At 42.5% G+C, this 16,095-nt stretch overlaps 3 protein-coding genes across 5 annotated transcripts; all 3 read left to right on the forward strand.

The window, feature by feature from the left end:
• Positions 1-2,488: 2,488 nt before the first annotated feature.
• RB195_021964 (uncharacterized protein) lies at positions 2,489-5,913 on the forward strand (the record flags this gene model as incomplete). Of its 3 annotated transcripts, none has more annotated exons than XM_064208922.1 (9): positions 2,489-2,517; positions 2,669-2,696; positions 3,102-3,200; positions 3,258-3,362; positions 3,578-3,740; positions 3,801-3,899; positions 3,968-4,047; positions 5,633-5,726; positions 5,855-5,913. In XM_064208922.1, the coding sequence occupies 9 exons, from the start codon at positions 2,489-2,491 to the stop codon at positions 5,911-5,913; spliced, it is 756 nt and encodes a 251-aa protein (XP_064064802.1). The 3 variants fall into 3 exon arrangements, with proteins under 3 accessions (XP_064064802.1, XP_064064803.1, XP_064064804.1); XM_064208923.1 differs by having other exon boundaries at positions 5,791-5,879; XM_064208921.1 differs by lacking the exons at positions 2,489-2,517; positions 2,669-2,696 and having other exon boundaries at positions 3,105-3,200; positions 5,791-5,879.
• A 196-nt stretch (positions 5,914-6,109) lies between these two features.
• RB195_021965 (uncharacterized protein) lies at positions 6,110-6,470 on the forward strand (the record flags this gene model as incomplete). The annotated part of the gene is made up of 3 exons (XM_064208924.1): positions 6,110-6,144; positions 6,224-6,349; positions 6,407-6,470. 3 exons carry the CDS (start codon positions 6,110-6,112, stop codon positions 6,468-6,470), a joined length of 225 nt encoding a protein of 74 aa, XP_064064805.1.
• An 8,061-nt stretch (positions 6,471-14,531) lies between these two features.
• RB195_021966 (uncharacterized protein) lies at positions 14,532-15,347 on the forward strand (the record flags this gene model as incomplete). The annotated part of the gene is made up of 1 exon (XM_064208925.1): positions 14,532-15,347. One exon carries the CDS (start codon positions 14,532-14,534, stop codon positions 15,345-15,347), a length of 816 nt encoding a protein of 271 aa, XP_064064806.1.
• Positions 15,348-16,095: the final 748 nt, after the last annotated feature.

The following is a 16,095-nucleotide window of genomic DNA, read 5'->3' on the forward strand; positions in this document are numbered from 1 at the left end:
TTCTGCAAACCATCCGAAATTTGAATTGTTAGTCCCTTTTTTCCTTTACTCGAATCCTGTTTCTAGAGATTTTACGTAATCCCGCGGAAGTACGTTGTCCTAGAACGAGGGTACGACTTCTTCCCTTGATTCTGACTGGTGGGCCTTCTGCGTCCTTCTGTAAGCGCCGCATTCTAGTGTGATCGGTCGAAGATCAGTGGTGTCTTCTCGCCAGCCTATTCAGGAAAAATCAAGGAATAAGCTGTTATTTTTCCGTTTTATTTATTCATTTATTTTATCGTTCCTTCGCAGAAACGGACATAACACATTGGTCATACATGAATTACCGACTTGACGAATCAATACTAATGGAATCTTGTATGTCATCCTGATTGTCAGGGTTTATCAAGTTGTTCTGTTCGTTACGAACAGCTGTAAAGTGTGCGAGAACAATACCTCCTTTACAATACTGGGGCGAAAGACAAAATTTGCAAAATTCAATTTCCTGAATTTTTTCCCGTCTCACTGTCGCTATGTATTTCCGGCGATGTGGACTCTCTTCGGTAGCTCTTAGCCTTTTCTCCGCTCTATTCTGGCAGGCTTTAAGATACCACGAGAGCCATGCACCCGTTGGTCAAATGCGTAGCGGGAGCGCAGAATCACTGGCAATAACTTGTTTCGCTGCGCCGAAGTCCCGGACACCGTCGACTTGAAGGCATCACCATACGAATCTGAGGTGGTACTTCAAGTAGTATTCGTATACGGGATCGTAGATTATGGAGAGATAGGTGATTCCTTCCATTTCTTTCTAATTACCGTAAAAAACGGCCCGGAAGATACGGCTTCGAGCGTTTGGCGCGCTCCAGTCGAACTTTCTGTAGAAAATAGTGCACCAGAACGCCCGAAGCAGTATCTTCCGGGCCGTTTTTTACGGCAATTAAGAAAAAATGGACGGAATCACCCACCTCTCCATAATCTACGATCCCGTATACAAATACTCGACCGGAAATCCCTACCAGATTGACGCCTTTAAGTAAATACGATGGTTTGTTTACGAGTAAATACGACAAATGACCTAATAAATGTTGTAAAGGCAATGAAATAAAGCAAATCTCTCAAAATCCACGCAACTACCCAGAAATTTTGATGTTTTTAAAAAATCAACTTAGTACTACGACTAGAAAATCTTTCTGTTACAAATTTGTATGTGATCGTTTGTATATAACATAAACTGAACTAATCAGAGGTGACCTCGTATTGAGAGACCGTAGGAGGCAACGTTATTACCTCCATGGCTCACACGTTGCTTCTATACTCGTGAACCAATTCAGTATATTGAAGATCCACCTTATTATTAAGATACCCGATGTGTATTGGAAGGGTGTGAGGTGACAGACTGGTGAAAATGGGTGGAGCAGCACGATGTAGCTCTTTTGCCAAAACGATCAGAGATCGATACTTGACAAAGTTGGCTTTTTTACAGTCTGTGCAAAGGAGTTGGGCGAACATGTTTCTTACACATCAAATACGAATTTTCATAATATCACTAAAAGAAAAGAATTTTGACGTCATTGCTCCGCCAAAAAGCATCTACAACTAGAAGTGGGCTGCAGTTAGTGCAAAGTAGAGTACACGGGTTGCTGAATAACGATGTTTGCAGAAAATTTCTTGGATTACAATTTTATTCAGTTGTAAAGACGGGCAATGTCTGTATTTGAGCCATTTAGCCGTTTCAAAATTTCCTAAATCTTGTTGAGAGAATTGATTAATTTTTTCTTCTATTTTTTGATTCTCCTCCCTAGCTCTAGAGAGAAGCAGAACATCTACGGAGGAAACAAATGCGGCTGAGAGGCGAAATGAGAAATGATTTCCTTGATGCTCGATCAAGAAATGCGGACGAATTTTTTGGTCGCACTACCGTAGTCACGCAACAAGAGCGGAAAAATTCGGATTTTTGACGGTACGTCAAAATAGACTAGAGAAAATGAGAGGATGGGATGGGTCATTTTTGAGAGGACCGTGTACCAACTGCACTCTTGACCTTGTCCATCGCAATCTAAAATCAGCAAACCATTCGTCATATTCTTTCTCGGACTTTGATGCAGGCTCCTGTAACTTGGAAATCACAGTGAAATCACGAGGGATCAGCAGGTTAGCAGCTGCCATTTAGGCTCTTATGCGAATAAGTGGCGGATGGTTGATTCGGTCCTGTATACGTCGATTTCCGAAATATTTCGCCACCGAACTTCAACCAAGAAGAAGGTATAACGGTTTTTAAACGACTTTCTTACCTGTTTGTCCTATCTGTCCTGGCTTTCAGACAAAGGCCTAGGAATCCACTACCACTAGTCTTGATGAAAATTGGCAATTGGTCAATTGAAGTGATTGTGCAAATTAGCGTAATTACTTATTCAACGAACCCTGCTTAGTGGCTGAGACCCCAAGAAACCTGCCTAGGTAGCCATTACGACCAGCTTATGGGTGTTTCCCCGGCTCCTTATTTCCTCCTATGGTGAATCGTAAGTTCTGGGATAGTGAGTGAGTTTCCTAGCGATGCAAAAGTTCGAATGTTGCGACCGTCTCCGTGCTTTCATTCTCTATTTCCAAAGCTATATTTCCAGATGATGAGGTTATAAGAAGGCTTATGGGTGAAGTTCTAATTCCGTAAGATTGTCACCTGTCATGCCAGATTTTCTCGCACTTCATCTTCTTATACGGTCAGTTCCAACGACATCAATTGTAACTCTCTTGCAGTACGCGTTGTAGAACAGCGCTGCTCGAAAGATTGCGAGTGGAATTTCAAGTGTCCCCCCAAGTCCCTTCTCACTTCGTGTAGATTCCCTGACGTTAAAATTGCGAAATGTCATCTTTGTTGAGATTTAATTCAATGCTACTCAAAGGGTTGCACTGGCAGTCGCATTGCGACGTCCTGGCTCGCTCCTAGGCCTACCGTATGTGCAGAGCTGTTACGAAATTGAGAGCTTTCTCGTAACCGTTCAAGCTGGCGGCGAGCCAAAAACCCGCAGCTTGACTGGTCGCAGAGCTGTTTTAGTGGATTTAAATACGAGTGGATTATGGTGTTTTTTCTTGGCTGTCATTTTTCTTCTGTAAACTGCACTTAGGTGATGGCTGAGAAGCTGAAGGAGTATATGAAGGAACTGGATGACCTTCCTCCACTCATTCAAAAGAATACCGAAGAACTTCGTAGGCTTGATGAAGAAGTATGTTCAAGAAGCATGTTCTTGATTGTCGTTGGTGGATTTGTTTTGTTCGTCCAGGTGGAGAGGATAATGAGCATGGCTCAAGCACGTGCTGTGAAGCTTGTGAATAATTTGAAGAGAACCCCAATGAAGCTGCAAGTAGAATGGTACAAAGAGATGCAGGTTTGTCTATGTGTTCTTCGATCGATTCCCCTCTGAGTTCATGGAATATCGGTTTATGTCAGAGTTCATCCCTCGCACTCACGTAGTCGGATTGCTTCTGTTCCTTTTATTTTCGTTCACTCTTAAGCGTGGCGATTTTTTCAAAGTCTGCAACAGAAAAAGCCATAATTTCCAGTTCTATTTCTTTATCATTCTTTATCATCGCGTATTTTCAGGGAATGTATGCAGTGGTGGATAAGTTAAATGAGAGGAAGGTGAAACTTGCTGACGAAATGTATAATGCTGTTGATATGCGCATCAGAGAGATGGACAAAATGATGCTTGAGTTCCAAGAACTTCGGGTCAGGAAGCACAACGAGACTCATGCTACCAACGCAGGTCTGCTATTTCTCCCGGATTTTTCTCGTCCTTTCCGATTAGTGTCTTGTAATTGTCTAGGCCAGCCTACTTCGAATACTCAGAACCGTCAGAGATCAAAATCTACGGCTGATCCAGTGAGGAAGGCGAATAAACTAGGGGTTACTCGTCCGAAAAGGGGTGATCGTCTTTCTTATTTACTTTGAGAAGTACTTTCTATGAATTGCGAATTGCAGCATCATTTATAGGTGCTTTCAAGCCGTCGACGATAACTGCTGCGGATATGCCTGTTGGTGACAACGAACCCAACTATCGTATCTCTCACCAGGTTTGCAAAGGCCTACATCGGCGCTTTAAATATTGAACGTACATTTCCAACGCTTGATGGTGAAAAGGTAGTTGGGTGGGAGGGAACAAATACTGCTCTGATCGAACTGTATTACAAACTGCATTTGCAGCACACAACTGCAGTTCATCACTGGAAGTGAAGAGCTCAGTCAGGGCCCTAAAACCTAACCATTAGTCTTAGATGATCTACGTCATCTAGGCTAAAGCTACTAAGAGAAAAAAGGAAGATACAGCAGGAACTAGCGATGCTTCAACTTTACCAATTTCTCAAAATAGGCATACTGGAAGCAAATAGCTAAGTCATATCAAGTGGTACTTTCAACGAAGAAAGGGAAGCGAAAATGGCTGGGGAGATGGTTTCTTCGCAGTCCACATTTGACAGTTAACGATTTTTGTGCGCTAAGACTGATTTTTTTTTTGCGCTGTTGATGTGTGGCATACATTTCATTTAACTAAAGGCATACGACAATGAAGACTGAGCTGAAGTCTCCATGGAAGAATTAGATTATTATTATTAGAATGAATGAAATGAGCGATGTCTTTTTTTTTGGATGAACAGAACAGAGCTCCTTCATCAAGGTGGTTGTCGACTTATCGAATTCGTATGCAGTCGGCGTAAAACATACTGTAACAGACTAACACGACGATTCCTTGGCAAAGGTGTGCACTGAGCTCTCTCCAGTATGCGGGGAACTACCCCCTCTTTTCTTTTTGTCCTTTCTGTTTTTTTTTTCATTTGTTCGTATATAGTGCGTGGCTGAGACTATATAATGTTAGTGAAGCCCTTCTCCATTAGTTTCGTCGTTTGTTTTAAGTCCTGGAGAGCCTCCAAGTTATGAGATTGTACTGGATTAGATTTCTTCACAATTGTAATCCAAGAAAGCCTTTTCTTTGGTTTAATATTTCCTCCTGATTCCAACGTACCCAATCAATGACTTTGGTTTCACCATTCTACTTGTTGCTTCATTGGGGTTCTCTTCAAATTATTCACTTGCTTGACAGCACGTGCTTGAGCCATGCTGACCATTGACTTCGGTTTTGAGGGATTGTAAATCTGTCTCACTTTTTGTGGAACTGTGCAACTGTAATTATCCTTCTTCCGGGACGGATTTTGTGATTCTACTATGACTGCTATCATCGCAATGAAAGCTATCATGCACAATCACACAGAAGATCTGTGGCAGAGATCCTATTCGTCAAGTCAGGATCTTAAAAGGCGTCCTAGGAATAAAACAAGCAATAAAAACGAAGATAGAGAAATTACGAAAGAAAAGCTAAAACAGAAGAGTTGTGGTGAGTTTCATGCATAATTTAGAGAAAACTCGGCACGTATCCTCACCGAGGAAACATCGCGTCAACTTTCTAAATGAAGTTAACTTCGTTAACTCGTAGTTCTTACGTCGGCTGTATATTTTGTTGTCAGAAAGTTGTGATGTTTACATTTTAGAAAAGCGGTTCTAAGGTTTAACTCTATCATTGTTGGTTTTTCGGTAAAGCATAATCAAAAAGTGAACTGTGGAGGTAACAGCTGAAGCATAAAACTTACAATTATGGTTAGTGTTTAGGTACCTTCAGGGCAAATGGTTGCCTGCGATGAACCGGAATGTAAAATTGAGATGTCTCAGTTTCAGTGCGCCTGTGTAGCATCTTCTCCCGTTGGTACGTGAACTGAATGTTTCCAGAGCTTTGAAATCTTCTTGCATTTGTCTTTTGACTTGTTTAGATCTTCCTACATGTAGATTGACAAATACTGTAACATTTTCTCCACCGTTTCGCGCTTGTTTTAGAGAAGAAATCCAGCGGCAAGCGTAAGGGAGCAGCAAGAAAGAAGAAGATTAAGTCGTAATAAATGTTTCTCTTTTACTCTGTTTATTCTCAGCGATCTTGTTGTTCGATTCAGTGAGGAGGTGGTAAATTTTAATGCTTTCCGTATTATATGTAGTCCGCTGTGTGTTTAGTTTAGTCTTTATTAATCCACTAACATATATCTTAATTCTCAGTTTTGAATGTATACCAGAGTTAATTTCTATATATTATGAAGTATGATTAGCGATTGTACTATGACTCGACATATTCAGTACGTTGGCGGTGGCTGACTCCGACATTTTCCTCTTCTCGACGATATCTTTTGGATTAGAAATCAGCTATGTATGCAGGTATTTAAGGGAGCAAAGCGCCTCTAGTACTTTCTATTCATTGAACGCAGACAACAGCGAGCAGTGTCATATTCCTAAGATATACACAGATACGGGAACCACGATGGCTTATTCATTTACTAGAAGGTGTGGAGATTGGAAGGTGGAGGCTATGAGAAACAGTTGACGAAGACACTTGTTTAGGGGATTTCGAACCAATGGGTTTTCGTGTTCTTCAGTAGATATGGATTCGCACGAGTCTCATTAGTAATAGCGTGGCTTTATGAAAACGGATTTATTTGTGTAGGAAGAAATTCGAAGCGCTTAAAGTCGATGGAGCAAGTGGGACAGTTCCTCTCACAGAAGGAGATGAAACAGAAACGGTTCCGTGTGAACATAGGAGACCTTTTGAAATAATGACTTCTTGACTTAATCAACAGGCTGGTAATATTGCCTGATGCGGTTGCTCGCATCTTTCTCAAGATGTGTCATCCTTGAACACAGCTCTGTCCAAAACTGCTCGATCTATAGCATAGGGTGGCACAGAATCCATTGCTGCTCCACTGCTCCATAGCCTGCGATTCCTGGCGTCTCGGATGAACTGCTTATCGATGCCGAGTGATACGAGTGCCTCAAAAGCATCACCCCAGGAATCTGGAGTGGTACGGATTTCCGGTCGAGTATTCGTATACGGGATCGTAGATTATGGAGAGGTGGGTGATTCCATCCATTTCTTCCTAATTGCCTATTTTCTACAGAAAGTTCGACTGGAGCGCGCCAAACGCTCGAAGCCGTATCTTCCGGGCCGTTTTTTACGGTAATTAGAAAGAAATGGAAGGAATCACCTATCTCTCCATAATCTACGATCCCGTATACGAATACTACTTGAAGTACCACCTCAGATTCGTATGGTGATGCCTTCAAGTCGACGGTGTCCGGGACTTCGGCGCAGCGAAACAAGTTATTGCCAGTGATTCTGCGCTCCCGCTACGCATTTGACCAACGGGTGCATGGCTCTCGTGGTATCTTAAAGCCTGCCAGAATAGAGCGGAGAAAAGGCTAAGAGCTACCGAAGAGAGTCCACATCGCCGGAAATACATAGCGACAGTGAGACGGGAAAAAATTCAGGAAATTGAATTTTGCAAATTTTGTCTTTCGCCCCAGTATTGTAAAGGAGGTATTGTTCTCGCACACTTTACAGCTGTTCGTAACGAACAGAACAACTTGATAAACCCTGACAATCAGGATGACATACAAGATTCCATTAGTATTGATTCGTCAAGTCGGTAATTCATGTATGACCAATGTGTTATGTCCGTTTCTGCGAAGGAACGATAAAATAAATGAATAAATAAAACGGAAAAATAACAGCTTATTCCTTGATTTTTCCTGAATAGGCTGGCGAGAAGACACCACTGATCTTCGACCGATCACACTAGAATGCGGCGCTTACAGAAGGACGCAGAAGGCCCACCAGTCAGAATCAAGGGAAGAAGTCGTACCCTCGTTCTAGGACAACGTACTTCCGCGGGATTACGTAAAATCTCTAGAAACAGGATTCGAGTAAAGGAAAAAAGGGACTAACAATTCAAATTTCGGATGGTTTGCAGAATGAATATTAATATAGCGTCCGTGTATATGCACGTTTTTAGGAAACCATTTATAGCCTAGTCCTGGTCCTTTTATTAATCTATTTTAACTTTCTTACCAGTCACGTTTCCATTGCAATAGGTTAGAAGTCAAAATTTACAGCTTGTAGTTTATAAAGATCTACTTTTCGAATACAACCACATCTTTTTGTTTAAGAATAAACGCAACTATTCTGATGTTGTTTGGGCTGATTGAACAGTTGTGAACGCCTAGCGTTCGGATGATTTTTGTGCCAGCACTTGACACCACCTAGTAGCGAATCCAGATTAGGAAGGATGTATGCTGACGGGACAACTCTTTTTTTCTTTTTTTTTCGCACATTTTCCCACCTTTACTGCACTGAAAGTCAAACTCTTCAAAGTCCATCTCTCCGCTATTGTTTGGTTAAGCTCCACCCTTTCGATAATTCTCCCGAATTCTTTTTGACTAGGATTCGGTTTGGAAGGCATTGAGTGAATTGAATAAACAAATGTCTTAGCTACCCAAAAATTTCGTTTTTTTTTAAACTAAAACTAAGGATCTAACATGGTGCTCGTAATCCACAACCCAAACTCCACGTTGTTCCACTGGGAACTCAACATCCGTGACACGCTGCTTTTTAAGAGGTCCCGCCTTTGAGATTGGACCACTCGAGCTCCCGATCCGCGATCACACCTCTATTATTTCTGCTTCTCTGTCCTGTTTCAGGTAAGAAGTCTCTTCCTCCCATCAACTCTCACCACTTTTGAAGGTTACTCCGGTAAAAACAGAGGCAATCAGAAAACATCGTGGCGAGAAATGGAAGAATTGGGGTTGAAGCTGATCAATCGTTCCATTTCTGGAGAGAACTACTCTAATAATCTAGGAAATCATCATCCATGAAAGCATCCAAGAAAGATCGCATTTTTGGAAACTTCTACTTTTGTTTTCTCAAACTGTGCTGAAAATATATGAGGAGACGAAAGCAAATCTCTCGTTTTTGGTTACTATCCAACTTCTTAACGTTTTTCTCGAACTTATCTTCGTCTCAAAAGAACACTTTAATGAAGCAGATGTGAATGAGGTCAGAACTGCATTTGTCTAGACGTGTCTTCTTCAATAGTCTCACAAAACCCTTTATTCTCCGGGTAAGGAATTAAAAGGAAGTAGGCCCCGACAACGAGAGCTACAGTAGGAGATAGTAGACAGTAGATACCAACAGAAGTCGTCGTGGATCATTTCTTGCTCTTGCCGAGAGCTCGATTGTTCCATTTTGGAGGCTCTATCGAGGTTGCACGAGTGCAACTGCGCACTTCTTCCCCTAAGAAAACTTTCGATGTTGGCAATCAGGAGTGTCAATAAGAACAAAGCTAGACCTGATGAACCTCCGGCCGATAATGTTTTATTTGAATGCGGAGAAATCTCCATTTCTGCTTCGCTGTCTACTACTTTCACTGTCAGAATAACAGCCATATGCCTTTGAGAACCTCCAACAACTGCGGGCAGAGCGGCTCTTCGCTTCAGAAAATGTCGGAAATAGTCGATGTCCCGCAGTACTTTAGTGGTAACACATCTTTGGATTTGCGGTTGATGTTGAGCAACAAAGGAAGAGCTAGTTATTCTCAGTGTTTTGTTCCGTTGTAGAGATGACCTGAATCAACTGGAAGATGTTGCCAAAAATACATTACAGCAGTGAGACGGGAAAAAATTCACAAACCTTAAATTCGCAAATTTCGACTTTTTCCCAGTACTTTATAGTATCCGCTGTTCTCGTAGATTTTAAGACAATGAATAGTTCCTAAGAGATAAAGTCAACTTCCATAATTGCATTTAGTTTCATACGTTGCAAAAACGAACATCCGAGAACGTCGCTACAGAACGAGAATCACTGCATCACCGACCTGACGTTTCAACACTCAAATAAGTATCTCCTCGTGAATTTCAGAATATTATTAGTATTCTTACCATTATTATACCATTGGCTGTATCTCTCGTAAACTTTTAACTCCCTTGAAGTGTACGAGAGCAGTGGTTCCTACAGAATATCGAGGAAGAAGACGAAATTATTCTCGTGTGAATTTTTTCCCGTTTCACCTCCGTTATGAATTTTGGGCGACTGGCTGTGTCCTCGATTACAATTGTCTGGGATCTCCGTATGAAGTTCCCAGTAAATATCGGTAACTGAGAACTGAACTGACAGTTTTTAGCGAATAGAGAAAACACACGTCTAACAAGTAATTTTACAATGTTTAGCAAACAGAAATCGAAAACTTACGTCATCCAGAAAAGTACTGTGTGCGTAGTATAGTTGTAAATTGAAATTGAAAATAAAATGTAATGTATAATTGTAATGGTAACAGTGGTAAATAGTATAACTGCCGTGAGCGAGCATCTTCTACTCAATCTGAACATCTCGTTGAAGCGTGCTTAAAGGCATCACCCCTCGAATCAGGGGTGGTACGGGTTTGGGTTATGCCTATACGAAGTCTTAGATTATGGCGAGGAGGGTGATTCCATCCATTTCTTTCTAATTGCCGTAAAAACGGTCCGGAAGTGCACTAGGCTGGCACGCTCCAATCGAACTTTGTTGTAGAAAATAGCGCGTCGGAACGCTCGGAACCGTATCTTCCGGGCGGTTTTTTTTTGCAGTAATCAGGAAGAAATAGACGGATTCACCTTTCTCTCCGTAATCCTCGACTTCGTATTGGCATAACCCACCTAAAACCCGCACCACCCCAGATTCGGGGGGTGATGCCTTTGAAGTCAATACCGCGCTTGCGCTGTCAATGTTTCGACGCCGCCTAAGGCCAACCAATCCTTTCGTCTCACATTCGCGATGTGTTTTTAGCACACTTGTTTAGGAAAATGAGAACCTGGTTTCATAGAGTGACAGGCCCGATGCGGTATTGTACATGTCGTATTCATGTACCTCACCGACTCTGAACTGAAGTCCAAGGGGGATTGATTCAAGCACTTTATCGTTTTCTTTTGCCATTTCGTCCATCATTTTCCCCACAACACATATTTCCGTCCGTGCAGAAGAAAAATCCGAGGTATCGTTGCTTTAATGGATCGGCGCTTTCTGTGTGTACTCTTCTTCTGGACAACACCAAACGTTCTCTCTTGACGCTTAAGCCCGCTATCTTTCCATATACCCAAAACTCGCACCACAACTATTTCAAAGAAAGCCTGCCACTGTATGTGTTTTCCCGTTTTGCTCCTTCGTATCGTACCTCCTCAAGAGTAGGTTCGACTATGAGATCACAGATTTGATACTTTTGGTGAGGTCCTTATGAAAACCGCAACTGGTCACTGGATTCCTTCATTCCACTGCTTTCAGAACAAACTTTCGTCATGCTGTTGGAAAGTTTTAATTTTGAAATTGAATATATCATATATTGCATATTCATCTGATTTATGATGTTTGAGAAAGGCGTATTTAACCAGTAGATTTGTGGATTACTATGAAAAACAGTGGGAAACTATACTTGTACTCTCTACTTCTGAACTGCTATCGATGTCTATCTTTTCCTTGGGTTAATTTGGTAAAGCACTGAGTTTCCAATGTTTTAGTTAGTAATTAGTGATTCATATTCTGAAAAACTGCAAACGTTTTACGTTTCTCGTCTACCTGCATGCCAAACATTCTGTACAACATCTAAAAGAGACTTTTGTTCCCGTCTACAACAATGTTTTTCATTTATTTTTGTATTTACCTTCTTCCCGGAATTATAGCTACTATTCTACACAAGGGGCCGCGTATACGAGTCTGATTGCTATCTGATCCCGTGCCGCTGCTTGTGCTAGATGTAATCAGGCATTTGACGTTACGGTCCAACCCAAATATGCCAAGTAACTAGAGGGAGCGCGGAATCTTTGGTAACAACCCTCCGCATCGTTATGCTGAACTCCCGGACATTATCGACCTGAAGTGCTTGGATCACTAGTCGATATTCACACAAATTTTCCACTACAATGATTCGGTTGTTTTTCGGTGTCCCTTCCGTAACTTCCTACACCTTTAATGCTATTTTCAAGTCAAAACGACACGACCAGAAGTTCCGTGCAGTTGCAGTCGAGGCGGCGCCATGGAGTCAGCTGTTGGGATCAAGGTTGGACCAGCGCTAGTTGCACTCTTTGTTCCGAAGCTGAGAAAAGCTCAAGGCGCTCAGTAGAGACCGAAAAGTGAAACTTCCTCTCCTCGCGCTCCTTATATACAATACACAGATCAGATAATCCAAAACTTTAGCAATCGTGCAGAGCTGCGAAGTTGTTGTAAAGCGGAAATTACGTTATAGTATAGATAAAAAAAGCTGGCTCTGTGATATCGCTCATCTCCAACCTAATCCTCAAAGTATTAGCAGCGACGTTAGCGCTGAAAATTACAACTATTCTCTTGTGAATGCGAATCTCCTTCCTCCATCGCACCCTAATGAGCCGGAGAACTCAACCACTGCTTTTCATTATGCGCAGGTGGACTCGGATATGCAGCTGTCTGAGAAAGCTTTACTAGTTTTATGCGTTCGTATATTCGCAAAACGAGAGAAATGGCATATTGATCCAGCTGCGTGAGCAAATTGGAACCAAGGTATCAGTAACGTCTCGTCTGGCAGCACCCCTACACACATCGGAGTACATCGCTACAGATGAAACTTAGTGGCCGCAAACTCCGGAGCCTGCATTGCAACGAAGGAGTGTGGAGGTAGAGTGGTATCTCCTTCTCCTGGTTTTTATCGATTCGTGAGAGCCCCTCGTTGTACTTTCAACGCGACGAAGGCGCAATGTTGTTTGATCGCGTGCGAGTGTATTTTCACCGACTGCACGACGGTAGCTCAGTTGCTAAATTTTATTATTGATGTTGCACTGCTCTTAACCTATATTCCATTCCTACATTCATTTCTTCCTTTTCTTGCTTCTCTATAGATCTCTTGTCTCTTTGATTTCGAGAAGAAAGCGAACAATAAGTGTCGTGCAGCATGCGGAACTACGACTGCACCCTCGAAGAGCAACATGGAACCAAAACTAAGTTCCCTCTTTTTTGGAATGTCGCAAGCAATATTGATTTCTTGTTCTAGAATTGGAACGCATCCGAGGTGTCACTCCATTCCGTGTATTTTTTCCTTAATTTCCAATTTATAGAATTAATACTGACGAATTATCGTAAACATATTCCCCTGCTGCGCTCTACTGCGCGCTTATTCCACCTTTAATGAACGAATTCGTCAAAAACTAGTCGCCATACGAGTATATCAGTGTTTGTTGTCGTGTTTTCTTAGAAGTTCGGGAATGTGTTGGCGCTTTATGTAGTAAATGTGTAGGTTCTATGGATTCCACACTGCAGTTGCTTATCGCTAATGACAAGCAAATTTAGATTTAGTAACTAATAAATGTTTTCTAACTTCACTGCAAAGTGTCCACCACTTCAAAGATTTGTTATTCATATTTTCTCAAAGATTTATTCCGCAAACACGATCCGACTTGAGCTTCATCATATTTTGTGGCGTTAAAAGCATCGTATCATGAAATTGACGAACTTGCTGTCTCTTCACTCGTGTGAAAAAGCCCTGAGTGATCCCGTCTTCTCAACGACGCAACTCATTACGCAATTGAACGCAGCCGATTTCGCCGTCTTCCAACAGAAGCTCCTCCACATGCACAAACGTATTCGCGTTTTGGATTGTCATCGTTCTATTCCCCGTCATATGTTGTATCGCTGGAGACACGGGTTCACATAAGACTTTTCCTACGTGTTCCACCCTTTTTTTCTGAACTACTAGAGGGAATTGAGCGTGATCATGCTCATAATAGTGAACCACACCTCTATCTGGATGTATTCGTGGAGAGATCACATCGGCTATTTCTCTATACGCTGCGTCTAACTGGAGGATCAGCACGAAAAATGAAGCCCCCTTAAGTATGCTATATATTTTCTCTCCATAAAACTTCGTCGGAAAAGTTCTAAGATTTTTTCCCCATTCAAAATAAGAGCTGTATAACTAGCATTTTTCATTTTTCAAAACAGTTTTTTAATGTTCACTTTCAGTTATCTGAACTTTCGTAATAATTTCGCTCTTCGATTTTTCGAACTCAATGATGTTTTGGCGCTTGGGATTTATGCGATTGGGACTTCTGAGCTGTGAGCGATTATTTCTAGTCTTTTCGCTGTACGGTAACAGGAAATAATCATGACGGCAACTAAGGTGGTGAATTTCCACAATAGTAGAGAAACACAATTTTCACAATAAGGAAAGTTGTGTTTTGATTCTTCAAGTCCATTAACCCTTGTTTTTTGAATCCTTGAGGTGGAATGTGAAGTGAAAAAATCAGAACATTATTGACACCTGCTTTTGGCATTAAATCGAGGTAATAAAGCGCCTCCTCCACAACGGTTTACCGCCTCATAGTGGCGTGGGGGTGACACTGGGCGTCGAACAGGGCAGGGTCTCCCAAGCTGAGAAGGAGTTCGACACATCCGACATTCCGACTTCTCGGAATCGGAAGCCTAGCTAAGAGTAAACCACTGCTAAGATTCACCACCGTCTTGGCAAAATGTCGCAAGGTGGCCCCCTGATCCATATAGGTTGGACGACGACCTGTGGTGAAAGCTAAGCTCGCCGTGGCATGGCTGCTTAGTTTGGGGAAAAGTCTCTTTGCCACTCCAGCATATTCACTGCCTCAGCACCCTGCACACTGGGCCCTGCCGTCTCAGACGTCGGACGGTATGGCGACCGGTGAGAGGCGATCAAATCTCAGGTTGCTCAGGACGTCATTGATTCTGGACCAAGGCGACACCCGCACGACTCGCCATGGAGACTGTCTCAGACGGTGTACTTACATCGCGAGAACAGTGTCCACAGACGCTGACCTGCATGTCCTTCCTTCTTGCAAAGCGTATCAAATTTCACATGATTGTTCTGCAGACCAAGTGCAGGAGACCAAGTGCAGAAGGAGTGACGTACGACAGATGAATGACGGTACACTCGTCATTCGTGGAGAGAAGTTTCCGTCGCGAAATGTAGGCGGTGTTGGTTTTGTTGTGCACCCATCTGTCGTCCATCTTGTCGATTCTCACAAGATCCTGTCACCTCGTCTGGCCATTCTTCGCCTCCGCCCTCTGCGCCAAAAACCCATCAGTATCATCAACTGCTACTCACCAACATCAGCAGCTGATGAACCCGAGTTGGACGCGTTTTACAAGGAGCTGGAGGAAGTAATCCGCAACGAGAAGTCCTTCTACAAATTCGTTGTCGGAGACTTCAACGCAAAACTAGGAAAGGCCACAGAAGAAGAATACAGGATTGGAAGATTTGGACTAAGGGACCGGAATGAAAATGACAATCGTCTCGCCGGGCCACTGTGCGCTGCTCGCCTGTTTCATGGGAACTCTCTTTTCATGAAAAAAGATCATCGTCGGTGGACATGGGAATCGCCCAATGGCGCGACTCGTGCGGAGATCGACCACATACTCACCAGCCGGAGGTGGTGTCTACTTGACGTCTCAGTAGTACCATCCTTTTGTAGTGGTCATTATTCGTAGTTCTATAAACAGTTTCTATAGATCTATATCTTACAATTTGTGTAACTTTTTGTGGAACAGAGTCTTATGATCGAAAATGGTAGAATTCGTTCGTTCAAGACTGACGCTCTAATCTTTGTGAAGAACTTCAATCCTTTTTCAAAGCACTGTTCCGAAAAAAATGTCGATTTTTTTTCTCGGTGGTAAATGCGGGTCGGATTCGGAGTCTTCTCTACGAATCCAGGCCTCACTTTACCTTACGAGGCAAAGCTTTACTACACATCATGGGACTGTCGTAATTGAACCGGATATTGCGACCCCTTATCCAGCAATATTAGTCAAGTGCACTCAAAGAACAACTCTGCGCCCAAAGGATTATTAGTTGTTTCATTTCGACAATCCTTTGAGTGCAAGGAGTTGCCTCGTTGGATGAACTGAAGCCTCTGGCGCTTCTGAAACGTTGGATTGCTGAAATTGTAGAAGTCATTCCGCATTTTCGCTGCATCAATTGCACACTATTTCCTCAACCCGATCTATTATTGGAGAGAATCCAACATCGAGAATTTACGCGTTTACTGCCCTCAACTTGCCCTCAATTACTCTAGAAAACCGGGCTTAGACCAACATTCTCACTCTCAACTTCTCAACACCCCTCTAATTACATCACCAATCGATAGAAAGTACACTGACATACCCTCAATCCCGCATCAATGTTCAAACAACCGTTCAAGTCGCAGGAAACCAAGGTCACTGTTATGCCCTCATCTTT

The sequence above is a fragment of the Necator americanus genome, chromosome X (assembly GCF_031761385.1).
Source record: "Necator americanus strain Aroian chromosome X, whole genome shotgun sequence".
NCBI lineage: Eukaryota > Metazoa > Nematoda > Chromadorea > Rhabditida > Ancylostomatidae > Necator > Necator americanus.